Source organism: Zootoca vivipara, chromosome 12 (assembly GCF_965207765.1).
Source record: "Zootoca vivipara chromosome 12, rZooViv2.hap1.1, whole genome shotgun sequence".
NCBI lineage: Eukaryota > Metazoa > Chordata > Lepidosauria > Squamata > Lacertidae > Zootoca > Zootoca vivipara.
In genome coordinates this window covers 11,187,712-11,208,823 of record NC_142595.1, presented here as the reverse complement: position 1 = coordinate 11,208,823, position 21,112 = coordinate 11,187,712, and the positions used below count along the sequence as shown (strand labels likewise).

At 46.8% G+C, this 21,112-nt stretch overlaps 1 protein-coding gene across 2 annotated transcripts in view; it reads right to left on the bottom strand.

Annotated features, from left to right (window-relative positions):
• Window positions 1–913: 913 nt before the first annotated feature.
• MAP3K3 (mitogen-activated protein kinase kinase kinase 3) overlaps window positions 914–21,112 on the bottom strand; it is a 43,138-nt gene continuing 22,939 nt past the window's right edge. Inside the window, exons 8-17 of one of the 2 annotated variants that reach the window (XM_088655908.1) lie at window positions 18,325–18,458; window positions 17,938–18,011; window positions 10,205–10,272; window positions 9,428–9,520; window positions 8,762–8,953; window positions 7,991–8,139; window positions 7,236–7,367; window positions 6,983–7,112; window positions 6,619–6,796; window positions 914–3,276 (exon numbers count right to left, since the gene is read on the bottom strand). In XM_088655908.1, coding sequence (XP_088512034.1) covers window positions 3,237–3,276; window positions 6,619–6,796; window positions 6,983–7,112; window positions 7,236–7,367; window positions 7,991–8,139; window positions 8,762–8,953; window positions 9,428–9,520; window positions 10,205–10,272; window positions 17,938–18,011; window positions 18,325–18,458 — 1,190 coding nt within the window. In that variant the 3' untranslated portion in view covers window positions 914–3,236. Of the gene's footprint in view, window positions 3,277–5,145; window positions 5,535–6,618; window positions 6,797–6,982; window positions 7,113–7,235; window positions 7,368–7,990; window positions 8,140–8,761; window positions 8,954–9,427; window positions 9,521–10,204; window positions 10,273–17,937; window positions 18,012–18,324; window positions 18,459–21,112 lie in introns of those variants that run through there. The other variant, XM_035134412.3, reaches the window with a different exon arrangement.

The following is a 21,112-nucleotide window of genomic DNA, read 5'->3' as shown; positions in this document are numbered from 1 at the left end:
TCTCGCTTCATGTTGTTTTGTGAAACAGTTTGAGGTGGTGAAATTTACAACTTATCCCATTACATGCAGCTGGAGCAGAGAGGAAGATATAAGGTAGATGAAGCAACTTAACTGTGTCTGCATTCCACAGCAGAAAGAACATACAGTGCTCTAAGCTGTGTACATAGCAGGGCATAAGCATAAACAAAAACCTCTTATGTGCCTGGATTATAGGCCTCAGCAGCACAGAAACAAAACACTTGAGCCCCACCATTCAGAGCAACATGGATATAGTCCTGTCTGGTTGCTTCCAAAGGTAACAGCTGATGAGAAAGGTAGACGCCCACAAGAGCTCCCACCAAAATTCAAATAGTCTATAAGGCATCAGACATAACAGAGACTTCTTGTGTTAAGACACTCATAAATTGCAGTCCACTCTACTTTGCAGAAAGGGAATAGCATATACCAGGGGTCAGCAAACTTTTTCAGCAGGGGGCCGGTCCACTGTCCCTCAAACCTTGTGGGGGGCCGGACTATATTTTGAAAAAAAAATAATGAACAAATTCCTATGCCCCACAAATAACCCAGAGATGCATATTAAATAAAAGGGCACATTCTGCTCATGTAAAAACACCAGGCAGGCCCCACAAATAACCCAGAGATGCATTTTAAATAAAAGGACACATTCTACTCATGTAAAAACATGCTGATTCCTGGACCGCCCAGGGGCCGGATTTAGAAGGCAATTGGGCCGCATCTGGCCCCCGGGCCTTAGTTTGGGGATCCCTGGCATATACCATGATAAAGTTGGAAGGCCTGAGGAAGGTTGATGGTGGAGGGAACTCCTTGCCATATAGACAAGAGCAGAGACCTTTTAGCTGCCTCTAAATAATGCAAGCATCCAAACAACAACAGAGAGGTACTTACAAAACAATACTAGCCAAAAATGTTATTTTATTGTAAATAAAAGTTATACTTTGGCCCGGCTTTGCACTGCAAGCCCCGGTCAGTATAGATATTTATAAAAACAGAAAGACACAAGTGGTTCAAGGTCTTCTGTACACTCCAGGTTCAGTTGATAAACTTCACAATGCTGCTGCTGGCTTATGAGGCACACATGGTCCACTTGTTTAAAATATTTAGGTTTCAATAAATCAAACCACTTATTCCAATGCAGACTATTTAAATCTATAGGGAATACTCTGGATTGCAAACCAGCAGATTGAGAAGCAAAATGTGCAATCTTCTAGTCTCCACATGGCAATTTCACAATCATGCTGCTGTGCTGTAGAGGCAGCAATCTTGGTAAAGGAAATGCTGCAAAAGTCAGTAGGACTTCCTTTCAACTGCTTTGGACTATAATGTAATAATGGTATATTCTTCTCTAAAACTTTACCCTGAAATCAGATATTAGAATAGCCCCCATATCACACATCCAAGAATGCAGCTGTTGTTCTAAAGGCCAATAAGAGAAGAAATAAAGGCTGTCTGGCAATGGTAGCTTCCTCCAATGCAAGAAGCTATTTTAAGATGTGTTTGAATCATTCACACCCACAGTAACCAAGACAGAATAATCCTGTTTAGCAGAACATTAAGAGGGTGAACCTGGAGGATACAGAATCGTCACGCCAAGCCCAAAACACCATTATTTTCTTTCCTCACATATGGTTACAATTCCATCTGGGAAAATTTGCAATTTATCCTTCAGCAACCTGTTTTCTCATCTGCACCCATGGGGACAAGAAACTTACTGAAAGCAAAAGTGCAAATGAAAGTATCAGGGGGCCACAAAGTGCTTGAAAATGAGCATGAACAGATTAATGGGGCTTTATACTATAGAAGGAATTTACTTTCTTACTGGAAATGGTTGAAGAGTTACTGGCCATTTTTTGTAATTGATTTAACTGCAATTTTAGGGACAAATCAATCCTTCTAAATTGTTTGAGTAGTAAATCAATCCATATGCAACAAGCCAATGTCAAATCCAGGTTGAAGAATCCAATAAAGGTTATGCAAATGGATGTGCCCATCCAGTAACTTAAGTAAGACTTAACACTGGTGACACTGTGCGCTGCAACTATTTAATCAGATTTGAAATAAACCTAACCAGGTCTCCTGGACAAGACCTATGGATAGATTGCTCATAAAACAACCCATTCCAGATATTTTATTACTGGGATCTATGCTATTTCTATGAAACGAATTCAAGATTCGTGAGGCGCGTGAGGAAACAAAGAGGTATTTTGGCTTAACACATTTTGTTATAAAACTATATTCAAATTTTCTGCAAAACCAGCTGCTTCTCTCCTCACTTTTAAAATTCATGAAGGTGTCAATTTCTTTCCCCTCCCATAACAGTTGCTATACATATCTATAAAAATCAACAAATACAGCATAAATAAAAAAGATAAGAGGCACCATCATTTGTTTACATGATGTAAAAAGCATAACAAATAAGGAATGATATACACACATTTGTAAAAGTGCATTGCTGACCATACAAGTAATGCTTTGGCTTATTTCTTAGGCTTAATCAGAGGCTCTGATACTGGAGTCTATCATACAAAGGGGGAGCCCAGCCAACATAATCACATTATTGGAGACAGGTGGAGGGAGAGCCTGCTGCTGGGCATTTGCCAAGTCACAGGATACACAGACCACAGTTTGGGCTGAGAGTGGGCATGTTTCAGGACAACAAACATTTCAGGCCTCTCTTCAAGTCCTACAAACATGTTGGCAGGTGAGATAAAGGGGGTGGGGGAGAAAATCACTGCAGGTTTTTTGAACCTCCATTATCTGAAAGGAACAAATCACACTACGTACTTCCTTAAATCCTGGATTCCCCATCAGAAAGCAGCATCCAGTCTTAAAAGTAGCACTGTGGAAGCCTTAAACCAGGCATGGCCAAACTTGGCCCTCCAGCTGTTTTGGGACAACAACTCCCATCATCCCTAGCTAACAGGACCAGTGGTCAGGGACACGCCAGCCTTAAACAGAGCAGAGAAGCTACATTAACACCTTATCACTGCTACAAGGAAAGAACTCTTACCTTTGCTACATTTTATTCACATGACTGCATTCCGCTTCAAATACACTGCTGCAGCTCCACTGGAAGCATTGCCTAGTTCTGGCTGTTAACCAACATGTCAAGCTGGTAGGCTGCCAGCTTGTGATTTAAGTAAACATCTGTAGTCCTGTAAAAAGCTGAGAGATGGTAGCAATCCTCAACTTTGCAGAGATGAAAACAGCTGGCTACCCTAAGATGGTGTCAGCGTGCCTGTTGTAAATGATTCTTGGCTGGAAAGAGGAAGGATAATTTTTACCTCTTTTAAAGGCTAAGAGGTGATTGGAAGCATGACACAATAGAAGTACACATTATTTTTGCAGCACAACACATTGGTCAAATTGTTCAGCTATCCTAGGAAGTGCATTTTTGAAGTGAACATTTCTGGAATGTGAACAGGTCCTTATGTTACATGGGCCCTGTCTGATTGCATCTGTTCCCAGTCCGAAGTTTTATACAGCAAAACAAGCAAATTTCCGTTGGCCACTAAACAGTTAGTTGAAAGAGGATACTGCTTAGATTGCCTGCAATTACCGTAAGTTTGTCATGAGTTCCCCTTTAAAAATCCCCAGGATTCCTAGCCAAAAGATAATTCAGCATTTGAAATCAGGCCTTGTCCCTTTGTTTCACACAACTGCTAGATTAGATGACTCTATGAAAACACAATCACAAGTACAGCTTTTGCATAAATATCTTCCTCGCCTGTGCTGCTCAGGCACGTGTCTTCCATTTATAAAACTATTTTTAATACAAATGTATTTATTAGGCTTAGCAGCAGTCTTTCACCTTTCCCTGAAATAAGATCTTGGCAGCACTGGAAATGTCTTTGGTTTGAAGGACTGGCAAAAAACTGAGTAATGGCACCAGCGGCTGTTCTCCAGAAAATACCTGGGTGGAAGAAGACATCTAACAGATATAGAAGAACCTGAAGTCTCAAAGGAACAGCATTTTCATAAGAAAGCTATTAACTGCTGCATAATAGGCCAGCTGTATGAAACTCCCAATGCAGGGCTATTTCATCAGTTGCAAGCAATAGCTATTCTACAGCAACCCCTGTCTATATCTAGCATGTGATCTGTGCCAAAACCATCCATAAAAATGTCACATTCCACGATCTCAATAAATTATGCAAATAAAGTAAAAATCTGTATATATTCTTGTTTTTGATGCTTTATTTGGCTTTTGCTCTTTGTGCAAGGGCACTAAGCACATGCCACAACTGCTGTATCCTGCTCAGCCTCCTGTGACTTCTCAGCCTCCTGTGACTTCTAAGTAGAAGTCAACAGGCACCTCTCAAACCCTCGACATTTAGAGTTTCTCTGCAGCTATGAAGACCAGAAACTTGCTTTGAAAAGAATTAAATTAAAATAAATAAAAGTTAAAAATACTGAATCTTAGGATGCTGATCTTTGTGCCAGATAATAAATCCTCTGTTAGCACAGTTATTGCATAGACAGAGTCCTGAATTGCACCTTCAGACAGCCCTGTCAAAATGAAGCTCAATTCCCTCATTTCATTCAGGGGCCATTTGTTGTGTAGGCCTTGTTGTGCTTGTGTTCCACTGTAACCCCCTTCTCATTGTCCAGAAATGTGGATAGGAGAGGGTTAAAAGGCAAATAGAAAGAAAGTACAACTCTGCCTCCAGCTCCTTGGGTTTGTCATTATATAAAAAACAACAATACTATTCACATATTCTTCTAAATCAATATTTTCTGAACACTTTCAGATGCTGAATACTTAATAAAATATATAATTATTATTATATATAATAACTGAGTCCATGTTCTCTGTGGCACTTGACATAATCCTGGGGAACTGCGAAATACTGCATCCTAGCCAACACACTCTTGTAGCTTTCTGAAGCTATCACAAGTTCTGATCTCACAAGCCCCCTTCCACTTTGGACCAGCTTCTGATACACAGCTACATTCAAGTGAGATGGTTCCTAAGCCGCTCCCAGCTCATGTGCTTGTGGGAAGCATACCACCAAACATTCCATGGCAGCAGCACAGGTAAGGACAGAGATGCAGATGTAGGTTGCACAGCTACTAGAAGCATCAATCCAGAGACGAATCTATCCAAATAAAAGCAACTGACACCCCTGCCTTGCTCCTCAAACACTGACTGCCTCTCTAGGCAAATAAGACAGCTGTGCCAGCATTTATTTGGAGCTGCTGCTCGGATAAGGGCCACAGCACAGCATCCTCACAAGGAGAAAATGCTAAAAGCCAAGGAAGAAGAACTGTTTCTGGGGATGGCAATTCAGTATGGGAGCTGTGCAAAGTGATGCTGAAGCAGCTCTTCAGCTGAGGGTCTCTGCCGGGCTTCTACAAAGATTCGCTTTATAAAGTCCCGGCAAGTTTCTGAAATGTGGGAAGGCAGCTGGGGGTTAGTTGGCTGTGTGGCAATCTTGAAAATGGCTGCCATGGCTTCATACTCTGCCCAGGGTGGCTTCTCTGTTAGCATCTCCACAACAGTACAGGCAAGGCTCCTAGGAATGGGAGAACACAGAATTCAATTATCTGTATTAGAAAACAAAAGGCAGTGCAGGAGTTTCTTGTGGCAGTTCCCGTGACACCCACACAATGGGCACAATCGAGATAAATTGCAACCTAAAAACAACAGCAATGAAGCTTGTGGCACCTTACTAACAAATAAATTGGGGCATAAGCTTTTGTGGATCATTTAGGAGGATCAGGACACGGAGGGCTGAATAGATAACCAATATCAAACGAAGCTGAAAAAGAAAGTGACTCAGAAGCCTTCACCTCTTTGGCCATGTCAAACGACACCAGAACTAACTTTCAATTCTGAATGAAGCTAGAGAAAATGGCAAATGTTCTTACAACATAACTCAACTGGAAAAATAGCTTTGTCTGGAGATCCACTGAACTCACAACTCATTTTATTCCTACAGTACACATGTACAGAAGTTACGGTAGTTCTATCAGAGTTCAGCCCTGGAAATTCAAAGAAAAGGGCACAGAAGAATGGCCTGAAGCTCTTCCAGATGTGGCCTCAACAGAAGCTTTAATATTTTTTTTTTTAAAGTAAGAGGCAGCCCAAATGCCAGCCTTGAAGATATGCAATAAAGGACACATTTGTAGACACTCAGGTGTTTGGCCTCTTAGCAAGAGAGAAAAGAATTGAGCATGAAGAACACTTCTCAAGGCATGATTAATTGAAGAAAGGATGGCGTATACATAATGATAATGGTGTTGGAAAAACTGCTCTTGGTTCTAAAAGTTCAGCCCCTTATCACTGAAAAGCTACCCTTACACATCTAGAGTTAGTGGTCAGAGGGTATGCCATTCAGCCACCTTTTACAACATAAAATTAATCCTTGCTAGGAAGTGAACTCAGTCCCTGCCCAAACACAGAGCAGACACAAGCAGCTGCAAGACTAACAAAGTATGTCATTTGAGTCAGGGCTTTCTGGACAAGAATGTCACTTCCCTTTTCCAGAAATGTTCCTTGTACTCCTAGTAAGAAGGTTAAAAGCTTGTGGACTCCAGGTGCACAGAAATCCTGGCCAGAAATATGCACCAAGCAAACAGAACAAAGCAACTTCTCACCAGACGTCAGCTTTTCTTCCGTAACCCTCCCCGCTGATCACCTCTGGACTCATCCAATAGGGCGTGCCAGTGACAGAACGGATGCCGGTCCCAGACATGCAGATTGTCTGTAGCCGTTTGCTGGCCCCAAAGTCCCCAAGCTTCACATTGCCAGCAGAGTCCCGGAGAATATTGGCTCCTGAGAAGGGGGAAGGAAGGAGGGAGGGAGAGGGAGAGGGAGAGGGAGAGAGAAGCAGCAGTGATTCAAAGTCTGTCACTAACTTTACCATGCAGCATATTAGCAGTCAATATATGAAGAAGGGAGCCAAGAAGAGGAAGAGACCAGGTTGAGGGAACTGGCTCAAGTCACGTGGGCATCTCTTACCCTTTATATCCCTATGTACAATCATGTTGCTGTGAAGGTAACAGACTCCTTCAAGAATCTGCCGAGTGTACTTCCGGGTCACATTTTCCGTCAGTGCACCATAGGCCTTCAGCTGGTCTTTGACAGAACCCTTCACAGGAAAAGCAGGAAAGGTATTGAAGAGGGCTTCAACAACAAGGAAACAATCTTGCAAATCCACTGCAGGTCAGAAGCAGACGGCAATCACTTTCTAGAGGACTAGCACAATTCTTACCCCTGGCATGTACTCCATGAATATGCTCAGGGTCTTCTCTGCTCGGTCCCTCAAGCACCCATAATACTGGACAATGCGCTCATGCTGAAGGTTCTTCAACAGCTGAATTTCACACTCCAAAGCACTCACTTCCTGCAGGCATGAAGAGAGCCAGTTAGTTCATTGCGCTAAGAATATGTGTGCCTGCATGCTCCCCCATTGAGGAAGATGTTGTGGTTAAATCAGTTTCCCATTATGTCCAAACTGGGAAAAACTGTGGGATAAAACACTTTTTCATACTAGGATCCTCACTCAAGTCCAGACAGCCGACTACTGAACCACATTTGAACTTGGTAGCAGTGACAAGTTCTTAGCAAGAACTTGCCTAGAAGTTAGTTTTCCCACTACTTTGAAGTTATTAACAATTTCCACTCTGAGTTATTTCTATTAGGGTGGCAACCAGATTAACAAAATGGTTACTATTAGTTGATTAATAAGGGTCAAAGACCAGTAAAGAGGCAGGTGCTTGGCTTCTCCAGCCTACTTAGGGAAGGTGCTGGTTACTTGTGCCAGCCAATGGAAAGGGGAAAGGTGACGTGGTGAAGTTTTGTAAATAATTTGGCAGTGTTGAGTGCAGTGGGATTGCATTTGGGAAAGAAGCAACCATGATATCTGTATACAAACCATGCTTTGTTTGAACGTCTGTTACTTAGCATGGTATTTCCAAATACAAACATTTACTTTAGACAGTGTTTCCAGTGCTATCGTTCAAGTACCTTGCTTGTTTCAGGACTGTCTGGGTCAAACTGGACCTGTTTCGCTGCAAGTTCTCTGGCTGTATCCACATCGTAGCACAAGTACACACGGCCAAATGCACCTTGTCCCAGGAGCTTCCCTCGCCGCCAATTAACAGGGGCACTTGGAGCTGCGAAATGCAGAAGGAATTCTCAGTTTATAATGTCATCCTCAAGAATAATCTTCTACACCCGTCAACAGACGCTATTTATACCTGCATTACTAAATGGCTTTAAAAAGAATGAGAGCTCCAGGGAGATAATTCCAGTCTCCAAGCTAGAGATGCCGCCTATCAAAGATTCAGGGTGTGGCATATAATGTTTGGCTCTGATGATAGAGCTTTTAAATCTTGACTTCTGCTTGATGGGCCTTTAGGACCACAACATCAGCTTTTCACACATTTCTCTTCGTCCTGCAGTTTATAAGAACTGATATTAAACATCAAACAGTTCGATGTAGCGTCGCACCCTATCTCATCAGTAGCCCCAGGAAAGCTCATAAGCATGACAAGATACAGCATCTCATATTATTGTTCATTCTTAGTACCTGGTAAACAGAAGTTTTATTCCAAACCCTCAGGGTGTAGAGCCACTGACAGTCAATTTTATCTGTTAAAAAGCCACCTGTGTTAGTGGCCACCACAAACCCCTGTAGCAATTTGAACAAGTGCTTCCTTTTGTGCATCTTGAATGCACTGGAAAGCACAATAGTGTCTGGTGCTGCATTTCGCATATCTGGAACAGACTGCTTACATTTGGTTGGAATGTTCCTCTCTTGCACAGTGAGAGCATTCTCACTGTCCGCGCTCCGTAGGCGCCCTCGGGGGTCCAGATACTGCACTGCTAGGCCAAGGTTCTCCCCATTGGTGCTCAAGGAGCGGCTTGATGGCACTAGTGTGAAGAGGTTACCCTGGTGACGTCGAATACGTGGGAACGTCCTCCGTCCTGTTAGAAAACGTTATGAAAGAAAAGTTTGCAAATAAAACTGTCTGGATACAGGGTGGGGGTGGGGAATCAGGGCTGGGGATGGAGCAAAAAGCCTTTGCAGGCATGACTTCTGAGTTAGCAAAAACCTAAGCTTTGGACAACTCTGCTCTGGATTAATCTTGTAGTGCACAGGCCAACAACTTGCTTCACCAGTGGTTCGCATGCAAGAAACAGAGTTTCTCTCTGTTCTTCTTGAGCTTTTCAACTACAGGAAAAGAGAAGGAAGGAAAGTCATCTTCTCACTTGTATTTGTCACCCCTTCTGCTTCCATAGAGTTCTCCCAAGCAATTTCAAGAAAATTGAGTCAGAGAAGCAGAGAGAGGCCTAGCAACTAGGGAAAAGCAGATAGTTCCCCTTGGGAGAGATGTCAAACGGCAACCCTATTATTAAGATAAAAAGCAGGGTGCTTTCTTGCAGTGCAAGCACACCCACCATCATTATAATCTTTGTGCTGCATGGAGACATGGTAACGCCGAGGGTAGGTCCCTCCTTTCTCTGCTTTGTCATAGATTTGATTCTCACGATCTGGATAGAGAGAGACAAAGCAAAACAAGTTAACTTATGGAACATGCACAGATGAATGACCCAAATGGGAGGGAAATCCACAAGTCTCATGACTGGAAGAAAAGGTTCGCTAAATATGTTTAAATCTTAAATTCTATAACCCAATGAACTATGCAGTTCACTGAAATCCAGCTCCTTTCCCACTGAGATGGCAGGGCAGTTGGCATACAGCACTCTGTTTGCAAAACGCAGCCCACAGAATAACTAATTAGCTTATTTTCATCTTTGCCCTTCTGGTAGTTAAAATAAGTTTCTTAGTTTCAGTCAAACCCCCCCCCCCCCCGGTGGTTTCAGGAGGGAAGAGAAACCAATGCATAAGCACGTATCCTGAAAACTGTTAATTCTCTCCCTGACCCAGCAACATTCAACCAATCAGTGGCAAAGGAATGGGAGAGGCCAACAAGATGTGGCTCCACATCAGTATCTTCCACCCTAGATTAGACTGGAAGCCAGGTAACTGCTGGCAAGTGACAGAGAAGTTGTCTGCACATTTCACAATGTCTTTCTGCAATCAAAAAGAGAATATAGAATCTTGACTAGGAGCAGCAAACACACAACAGAGAAACAAGGTAGGAGTTTCTTTCTCCTGTTATCGGCCAACAACCACCAGCTCAAATAATTATTTTAAAAACTATACAGACATACCTGAAAAATCCTGCCTGTTGTCTGGGAAACTCTGAGCCCTGGACATGCAGGTTTTTCTATAGGAAAGGCTGTTTGGGGGGGGGGAGAAAGAATTAAGATTTGTACCTATAAACTGGGCTAAGAATGGCCTGTGTTACAACTTAATGTGATGGCTTCTCACGACTTAGGAAGAAGCTGGAAGCTGGATAGCCTAAAGATAAAGGTAAAGGAACCCCTGACCATTAGGTCCAGTCGTGACCGACTCTGGGGTTGCAGAGCTCATCTCGCGTTATTGGCCGTGAGAGCCGGCATACAGCTTCCAGGTCATGTGGCCAGCATGACTAAGCCGCTTCTGGCAAACCAGAGCAGCACACAGAAATGTCGTTTACCTTCCCGCTGAAGTGGTACCTATTTATCTACTTGCACTTTGACGTGCTTTCAAACTGCTAGGTTGGCAGGAGCTGGGACCGAACAACGGGAGCTCACCCTGTCACGGGGATTCGAACTGCCAACCTTCTGCACGCCCTAGGACTCTGTGGTTTAACCCACAGCACAACCCGCGTTCCTAAACATGAGTTAATTACAATACTTTATTCACATCCAATGTAGTATTGTGGGATTTCTGCATCTAAACATATGCATAACTGAACACAGAATTTACACAATCTGTTGGGTTCCCCCGTCCACAAACAGGGTATTAGTTTTGGAAAAATTCAGCCAGGGCACATAGCTAACTGTAAAATTCCCACCCCAAATATTTTAGCATATATTTTTAATTTTAATGTATCTTTTACATTTTTAAAAATATATGGTCCAGTTTCCTCCCTCATTAGGCAAAATACAGCTTTCCTCATTATAGTAATGCAAGTATTCAGCTAAACAATCTGCATCCATTCCTGACTCTTGGCCACCTGCCCTATACCTTGCCACACCTGAACAAAATGCCCCAGCTCTACGATATCTGATATTGAAAACCGCCAAGAGGTCCAGGATAGCTAGCAGTCCCCTTGTCATAGGTTATCACATTGCACTGGTTTTTGTCATCAAAGAACCTGATTTGGTTACTGTGAGGGACAGGGGATATCGCGAAGTCCCTCCCCTCCTGAGTTCAAGCCCATCCCCGAGCACAGGGGAAAGCAGAGAGAGTTCCGATTCCAATGGGGAAGCAGGAAGTCGTGTCCGAGGCTCAGGCAAGGTAGAGGAGCCAGGGTCCCAGGTGGGACAGGAAGGGGCGAATAAGGGGGGGAGACCCATCCCCCCAACTCCGGAATTACGCAGAAAGAGGAGGGGAAAGAGGATGGGTCTGCCAAAGCTTTTGTGTTGGAGAAAGACGCGCCAAAAGCCATTCGGAGGTTCTGGAACCAACTGACCACATCACTCCGTGTAAATAGCAATGACTTCAGCACTGTAAATACGCAGCACCAATAAAAGAATAAAATGCAGAGCTGCGTAGCGTCGTTACTCTGAAGTAGCCCACTCCGGCCACTGTGACAGCAACCTCCGAATCTTTTTTGGGCTACTTTGGAGTTGCCGGGATGAGCGTGTCAGAGGCGGAGAGATGGCGGCAGATCGCGGAGAAAGCCCAGCAAGAACTGCAGCAGCTGTCGCTGCAGGCGCAGGGGGAATTGAAGGCAGCTAAAGAAGAGACTAAGAAGGTCCAGGACGACCGGCTACAACTTGCGGAACAGGTGAGAGCGCTACAGGAAAGAGAGCAGGAATTAAGGGCGGTGGCGGTAGACCTCCAAAACAAGCTGGATGCAGAGAAAAACAAGGCGGGAGGGGCACCCCAAGTCCAAGTGCTGCCAGGAAGGAGAGCCGGGACCCTAGTAAGCAAGTTCAATGGAGACCCGAGGGAATATCAGGGCTTTGAGACTGAGATTGTGTATGCTCTTGAGCTGCACCACGATGAGTTCCCTGATGATGAGCACAGGGTAGCGTTTATTGTGGAGCACCTTACCGGGGCAGCCAGGGAGTGGCTAAGACCGTTAATCGCAACAAAGAATCCTTGCATGAAGAATGTCAAACTATTTCTAGAAGGTTTGAAAACGATGTATTCGTCCGATAGTCATATGGACCAGACTAAGGAGGAACTTCATAATTTACGCCAAGGAAATATGACAGTTCGCGCGTATTGGGCGAAATTCACCATGCTGGTGCACAGATTGGGGTGGGAACTAGAGTCACCCCCAATGCAAGCGGCGTTCTACTTGGGGTTGCATGAGGAGGTGAAGGATGAGCTCTCGAGAGGTCCAAAGCCCAGTAATATGGATCAGCTGAGCAAAGCGGCTCTGGCGGTGGGGGTGAGACAGGAATCCCGGTGGAGCGACAAGCAAGCAACGCGCGCAAAGCGGGCTTGGTTCCCACGGTCGCAGGAGAAGCCACTCCCCCAACAACCCTTTCAAGCCACGCCTGGGGCCAGCCAGGACCAGGAACCCATGCAGATTGATAGCGCGCGCGCGGGGGCTTTTCAAACCCCAGCGGCGCCAAGACGCAAGGAGGGAAGGGGTGGGAATTGCTTTCTCTGCAACTCCCCCCAGCATCTCGTCAGAGACTGCCCACATCGCAGGGAGTGGCAAGGAAAGGCGGGAACGGTTGTGCCCTCCCCCACTGACGCAGCACCACAGCAGGGAAACGGGAAAGCCTGGCTGCAGGAGACAAGGGGCAGCAGCCAGGCACAGTCAGCAGACAACAGCCCCAGCCCACCCACCCGCACAGAGAGGAGCAGAGCCAGCCCACCCCTCCTAGAGCAGGAGTGGTTCTAGAAGTGACGCTCACGCTCCCAAATGGCTATCCCCTGACGGTCCTCGCCCTAATTGACAGTGGGGCGTCAGCGAACTTCTTCTCGAGAAACTTTGCAGAAGAGCACCAGATCCAGCTTCTGCAGCTGGATTTTCCTCTGCACGTGGCGACCATTGACGGCAGAGAGCTGCTGGGAGGGGCCATCACTCATCAACCCCCCCCCCATGAAAATGACGGTGGGAAGGCACTCAGAGACACTGGCATTCAACGTCACCACCATCTCAGACCCCCCCATCGTCTTGGGCATGAGCTGGCTGGCGCGCCACGACCCCTCCATCAGTTGGCACCAGAGATGCATCACTTTTGGATCGGACTTTTGCCTGGAACATTGCATGCAGCACCAACCAGGGGAGGGGCCTCCGATAGCCACGGTGGCCACCATGCACGTCAAAGGGGGTGAGGCGATACCCAAGCCGTACTGGGACCTGCAGGAGGTCTTCAGCGAAGCGGAGTCCGACCACCTACCCCCACACAGGCCTTTTGACTGCCAGATCAACCTGGTGCCAGGGGCAACTATACCCCCAGCCAAGCTGTACGCCATGTCAGACCAGGAACTGGAGGATCTGCGCGCTTTCATCGACAAGAACCTCAAGCGGGGGTTCATCAGAGAAAGCAAGGCAGCAGGGGGCAGCCCAGTCTTCTGGGTGGACAAGAAAGACACGCAACAGCGCCGTCTTGTGGTGGATTTTAGACGGCTGAATTCAGTGACAGAGCCAGTGGCTTTCCCCATGCCCAGAGTGGATGATCTCCTGACAGCGGCACGCAGGGGCAAGATTTTCACCAAGCTAGACCTGAGGGGGGCGTACAACTTGATCAGGATCCGGGAAGGCGATGAATGGAAAACCACGATGTTCACGCCTCTGGGCTCTTTTGAATATCTGGTGATGCCCTTCGGGTTGCAAGGGGGCTCAGCATGCTTCCAGGCCTTCATGCACCACGTCCTGGGGTCCCTCCTCTTCAGGAAATGCTTGGTCTTCCTGGATGACATCCTTATCTATTCCGATGACCCAGTGCAGCATGTGAAAGATGTCAGGGAGGTGTTGCAGCGCCTGAAGGAGAACCACCTGTATGTGAAGCTGGAGAAGTGCAAGTTTCACACCAAGGAGGTGGACTTCCTGGGCTACAAGCTGTCAGACAAGGGGCTGGCGATGGACAAGGACAAGGTGCAGGCCATTCTGGACTGGCACAGCCCCAGGACGCGCAAAGATGCCCAACGCCTACTAGGCTTCGCCAACTTCTACAGGAAGTTCATCAAGAACTTCTCTCGCGTCACGGCTCCCATCACTGACTGCCTGAGAGGCAAGCAGAAGTTCAGGTGGACACCAGAGGCGCAAGCAGCGTTCGAAAGCCTCAAGAGGGTGTTCGCCTCAGACCAGAACCTGTTCCACGTGGTTCAGGACGCGCCCCTACGCGTGGAGACAGATGCTTCTGATAAAGCTGTGGGCGCCATTTTGTTGCAGCTGGACGCCAACAGAGAGTGGAGACCCTGTGCCTTCTTCTCCAGGAAGTTGACCCAGCCAGAGCGAAACTACACGGTGTTTGATCGGGAACTTCTTGCGATCCACGCTGCGTTCCAGCACTGGAGACACTTCCTGGTGGGCGCCAAGCACCCCATCCAGGTGTGCACAGACCACAAGAACCTGGAGTTCTGGAGAACTGCCAGGGTGCTCAACCAGCGGCAGATACGGTGGGCAGAGTTCTTCTCGAACTTCAACTTCTCCATACACTACATCCCGGGAGAGCAGAATGTCAGGGCGGATGCCCTCTCCCGCAAGCCAGAGTACATGGAGGAGGAGGCGCCACCGGCACCCAGGCACATTTTCCCCCCGTCAGCATGGTCCTGCGGAGCAGCAGTGGTGAGCGAGGCGGAACTCACAGCACTGACGGCAGCGGATGAATTTGCCAACCGCATCTTCAGAGAACTGAGAGGGGGGGGGGAGCAGGCAAAAGACTTTGCAGAACGCAGGGGGCTGCTTTTCTACAAGGGTGCACTGTACCTGCCCACCACCCAGCTTAGACGTACGGTCCTCAAGCAGATGCACGACAACCCAACGGCGGGTCATTTTGGGAGGGACAAAACCGCTCACCTAGTCATGAGACACTTCTGGTGGCCAGGGGTGCGGGAAGATGTTCGAGACTATGTACGGGGCTGTGACACCTGCCAGCGGGCAAAGGTGGTCAGAGCAGCGCCACCGGGATTGCTGGAGCCCTTAGCCACGCCACACAGGCCGTGGGAAGTGGTGTCCATGGACTTCATCACAGATCTGCCTTCTTCCAGGGGCAAGACCGCAGTGTTGGTGGTGGTGGACCTCATGTCCAAAATGTGCCACTTTATACCGTGTGCCAGGGCGGTCTCTGCAGAAGAGACAGCCAAACTGTTTGTGGATCACGTATTCAGACTGCATGGATTACCTTTAAGGGTTATTTCGGATCGTGGCCGCCAATTTGTTTCCAGGTTCTGGCGGCGGCTCATGAACCTCCTGCAGGTGGAGGTCAGCTTGTCGACGGCTAGACACCCGCAGACCAATGGACAGGCGGAGAGGGTCAACGCCATTCTGCAGCAGTACCTGAGATGCTACGTCAGCCAGCGGCAAACGGACTGGGTGGATCGCCTGCCACTGGCAGAATTTGCCTACAACAATGCGGTGCACGTCTCCACAGGGGTGTCGCCCTTTAAGGCCAATTACGGGCGCGACCTCAGATCTTTCCCAGAGAGGGAGGGGGAGGAGGAGGAGGAGGGCCCACAGGCTGAGGATTGGGCAGAGGAACTGGAGACGGTGCACCAGCAGCTCAGAGAACACTTGGAGAGAGCCAAGGAAGCGTACAAGAAGGGGGCAGATCGCCACAGGCGACCGGGGGAGGTCATTAGGGTGGGGGACAAAGTTTGGTTGTCCTCGGAGGGCCTTCCCATCAGAGGGAGGTGCAAAAAGCTGGCGCCCAGAAGGTTGGGCCCCTTCACGGTCACGCAACAGGTCAACCCGGTGGCATACAGGCTGGCACTGCCAGAGGACATGAGGGTGCACCCAGTGTTTCATAGATCGCTGCTGTCGCCGTACAGGGAAAGCAGCAGGCTCCGAGGCAGCGAACAAACCCCTGAGGGAGGGGGGGAGAGAGAAGGCAGGGAGCAACTCAATGAGGCCACGGCCATCCTGGACTCAAGGAGGGGGGTGGGGGGCCTGGAGTACCTCATGGCATGGGAGGATGCTCCACCGTCCCAGAATGAATGGGTCCCAGCCACTCAGATACAGGAGGAATTCCTGGTAGAAGAATTTCACGCCCTCTTTCCCCATAGACCCAAGCCCTGGCACATGGAAAGGGAGGGGGAGGGGGAGGAAGCACGGGAGAGCAGTTCACCATGGCGCTGGGAAGCGGAGTTTGAGGAACCAGAGGATGAGGTATGGGTGTCACCGAGATCCACCCAGTCAGAGGAAGGAGCAGATTGGCAGAACATTTTTACCCCTACCAGCTCTGACGCCACGGACTTTTTGGGATTCCCGTCCTCCCAGGCGGAAGGGGGGGGCTCGCAGGACTGGGGGGAGGTGTTCACACCAACGGGCTCGGAAAGCACTGAGTTCTTAGGCTTCCAGTCGTCACCGACACCTGGGGGGGACCTGGGGAGGGGTGAAGGAGAGCTTGGGAGGGGGGTGGATGTGAGGGACAGGGGATATCGCGAAGTCCCTCCCCTCCTGAGTTCAAGCCCATCCCCGAGCACAGGGGAAAGCAGAGAGAGTTCCGATTCCAATGGGGAAGCAGGAAGTCGTGTCCGAGGCTCAGGCAAGGTAGAGGAGCCAGGGTCCCAGGTGGGACAGGAAGGGGCGAATAAGGGGGGGAGACCCATCCCCCCAACTCCGGAATTACGCAGAAAGAGGAGGGGAAAGAGGATGGGTCTGCCAAAGCTTTTGTGTTGGAGAAAGACGCGCCAAAAGCCATTCGGAGGTTCTGGAACCGACTGACCACATCACTCCGTGTAAATAGCAATGACTTCAGCACTGTAAATACGCAGCACCAATAAAAGAATAAAATGCAGAGCTGCGTAGCGTCGTTACTCTGAAGTAGCCCACTCCGGCCACTGTGACAGTTACCCTGATGCAATGCGATAACCTATGACAAGGGGACTGCTAGTTATCCTGGAGAGTTATCCAGCACCAAAGAGCGGGGAAAGCTATCTCCTCTGGAATCAGTGAAGTCGGGATTCCGAGGTATGACAGGTTTGGGGGCACTGTGGTTCCACTCCTACTTAAATTCCAGAAGGTAGTGCTGGAAGAATACTGCTTGTCCTCATGGCATCTGTGCTATAGGGTCCTTCAGGGTTCCATCTCATCTCCCATACTTTTTAACATCTGCATGAAACTGCCGGCCAGGTAATCTAGGGCTCTGAAGTAAGGTGCCATCAGTATACCAATGACTAATATTTCTCTCATCATATTCAAGTGAAGCGGTAGAGGTGCTGAACCCATGTTTGCAACAGTAAGGGACTGTATGGAGGCCAATAAAATGAATTTGGTGGTAAACTAAATCAGTTTTGACTTTACTACAGGGTCTATGCCAGGAACAGACTAACAATCTCTGTACCTCCTAAGGGTCCTTGAGTATCTACAATTCACCCACAAATGCCAGAAGCAAAGAAATAGATGTAACTGAATTTATCTGGGATAGCTCAGTTGGTAGAGCATGAGACTCTTAATCTTAGGATCGTGAGTTTGAGCCCCATGTTGGGCAAATGATTCCTGCATTGCAGGGGGTTGGACTAGATGACCCTTGTGGTCCCTTCCAACTCTATGATTCTATGAAGAAAAGAGCTAACACAAATGAGACAAGACAAACAATGCTGGACAGAGAAACACCCCAAGGTTCCCTGTCAATCTCACATGAAGGAAAATTCATTAGCAACCCAAACATGCTGAGGAGAAATTGGATGACAGCAAAATCGATTCCAAACCCATTAAGGTCCATACCTGTCTCCTGACTGGCCCAACGACTGACAACTGCCAGATATAGAGTTTTCAGCACTGCTTAAAGGATCCAGCATCTATGAGAGGTCACATAAAGTCAAATTGAATATAATCTAAGACACAATACAATACAAACAGTTCTTTCTTGGAGAACTCTACCAAGAAAGTTGGGAAAGGGCTGTGGCTCAGACAGAGCATGTGCTACGCATGCCGATGGTCTCAGGTTCAATCCATGGCATTTCCTGATAAAGCTGGAAGAGACTCTTGGAGACCACAAGAAACTGCTGACAGGGTAGAAATTACTGAGCTAGGTGGACCAGTGGACTGACATGGTATAAAGGCAGCTTCTTATATAATACTCAAAGATGAGGAGCACTTTACTGAACTCACACATTGCTCATTGGTCTCTGGAATGAATTCTCCTTCGCTGTTGATGCTGGTGTAGGACCCCTGACGAGCGATTCGTTGCTGCCTCTCTGGAACATACCCTGGAGGTGGTGAACTTCGACCTGTGGTCTGAGAACCTGAAGATTTTGAAATGCTTATTAAAAGGATGCACTAGGTCAAGAGCACCTGAGGGGAGGAGGGACAGAATTGTTCTTTCCTGAACTTTTGAAAGACTCAGGGACAATGTTATTCAGAGTAACTGCAAAGAGACACCTGAGAGCCTCAGAGTGTATCCTATGATATTAGATCATTGACATGTTGGCAGCCCCATCCACCTGTCAAAAGTGGCTTGTGGAGGGTGGGGCAGTTCTGCGTCCAGTCCATTGGCCGGATTCACTTCCCAACCCCTGGGATAGAGAAAAGGCTATTCTTTAGTGTGCATTTCTTCTAAGCTAAAGGCCATCATTTTATACCTGCTGCGCTTGACGCTTAGTTCAAATATTTTATGGAAATACAAATGTCGGCTGTTGCCCACATAGGAATGCTAGAAGTATTTTCTCTGTTACAGAATGTGTTTTGGATGCTGCTCTACAGTTTAAAAGTAGTCTTCCCCCTGTTGTCACATTTGACTATTGACTCTGATCAAATTAAACCCTTCTGTCTTCTTTTCTTTAGTTCTGCTTGATTCACATGGAAGCAGTTGGATGAAACTATTAATTTAAGTAACAAATTGCCAACCTTCTCGGACCAGCAGGCACATTTTGAATTTTAAGAGTATGCTGGGGGTGCCTGTCACAAAATAGCTGCCATGGGGGCACAATGTAACTCAAAATTAAAGAGATTAGACCCATCACTACCTTCTCCACCCTACCCGAGACAACCTCATACTTTGTGTGAGAAGTCACCTATGCCTTGCTGGTTCTGAGAATCTTTGTAGTTTAAATTGTCAGTATGCTGAAATACCCAACCTCAAACAGAGCTGCCTCCGTATGACCTTTTCAAATTTTAAAATAAGCCTGCAAATTTCTCTTAAAATTTTGGGTGGAAAGAGTTCCAGGTTACCAAATTTTAAAGGATAATATATATTTAGCATGTACAGTGGTACCTCAGTTTAAGAACAGCCCTGTTTATGAACTGTTCAGTTAAAAAACACCGCAAAACTGGAAGTAGTGTTCCAGTTAGCGAACTTTACCTTGGTTTATGAATGGAATGGTGGAAGGGCACCGGTGGCGGGAGGCCTCATTAGGGAAAGCGCACCTTGGTTTAAGAACGCCTTTGGTTTAAGAACGGACTTCTGGAACGGATTAAGTTCGTAAACCAAGGGTATTCAAAGAGAATTCTTTTTGTTCCTTACAATGAAAACTTGCAATACACTAGCCCCATCTTCTGGCTAATGGAGGAAGCAGGAGGCAATATTTTGTTGTGAGTCAAGGGTAGGCCCCTTTTCAAACCATGAAATAAGGTTTTCAAATAAGGAATTAAGCCCTCTTTCAGGTCGAGAGTTGATTCTCTTTTTTCCATGGAGCACTTTTATCACAACGGCCAAGATGACCTGCCATAGCACCACCCCTCATTCTCCTGAAGATCATAGAGATAGAAGTGTATCAAATTATTTTATATGTATTTTTTCCCTTACAAATTAAGTGTTTGAAGGCAGACACACCATCTGCTTAAGGGTAAGTTCCCCATGCTCTTTAAAACTGCACTTGTAAATCCATTATTATTTCTATCCTGTTTTTCTACAACAGCCTGCACTTGAAGCAAATAAATATGTTAAAACAAACACACACAAATATTCCTTACATTAACAACTAAGCAGCAGCATGAAACCAAGAAAACTTTAAAAACAGCAGAGCAGTATAAGCCTGTCTGAGTGAATAGTTCTTCTAAATCTACCTAAATGAAGAAAGGAAGGAAGCCTGCTGCATCTCCCAGAAGACGGCCATTCCAGAGTCTTGGTGCCACCACTGAAAAGGCCTGCCACTTGTACTTGCCTAACATACTTTCAATGGTAAGGGGATGGAGAGCAGGTTCTCCAAGGCCAGTCTTAGGCTCCTGGCATCCGTCTGTCTCAAGAGACAATGGAGGAGTGTGCCTTTGGGGGTGGACTCAGGGGGTGGACAGGCAGTCATATCAACAAAGGTACCCTTGAAATTACCAGGTTTGATGCTATTAAGCAACTGGAGGAAGAGGAGGAGAGGACAGAAGAGATGTGACCCCGTGGGAAACTCAATAAACCTGCTGCATCTGGAACTCGGTGCGCAAAGTGCAGCTGAATGGGACACAGGTGTGGGCAGCCTAAGGAAGTACCAGCCACCTTGGGCCTGCCCATAAAAAGCACATCTAGAGTGAGAGACTAAGGTGACATCGGTTGTTTCCAGGAACTTTTCTCGTTATGAGGCTTTTGTGAGTGAGCTGAGAGCTTGTTGGAACCTGGGTAAGAACCCGGAGGATGAAAGGGGAGGGTGCATCAGAAGGAAAATGAGCACACACACACACACACACACCACTTTGTTTTAATGCAACATTTTTATATGTAACTTTTTTGTAATATTTTGTTTAAGTTGACTGTTGTTGCTTCAGCCTTTTGTACACCGCTTAGATATTTTGAATATATTAAGTTATATAGAAATAAAGTACTGTATATTCCTGCGTATAAGACTACTTTCTAACCCAGGAAAATCTTCTCAAAAGTTGGGGGTCGTCTTATACACCGGGTTGTATTTCTTATACGGCAAGTATATCCCAAACTCTATATTTTAACTGGAAAAGTTGGGGGTCGTCTTATACA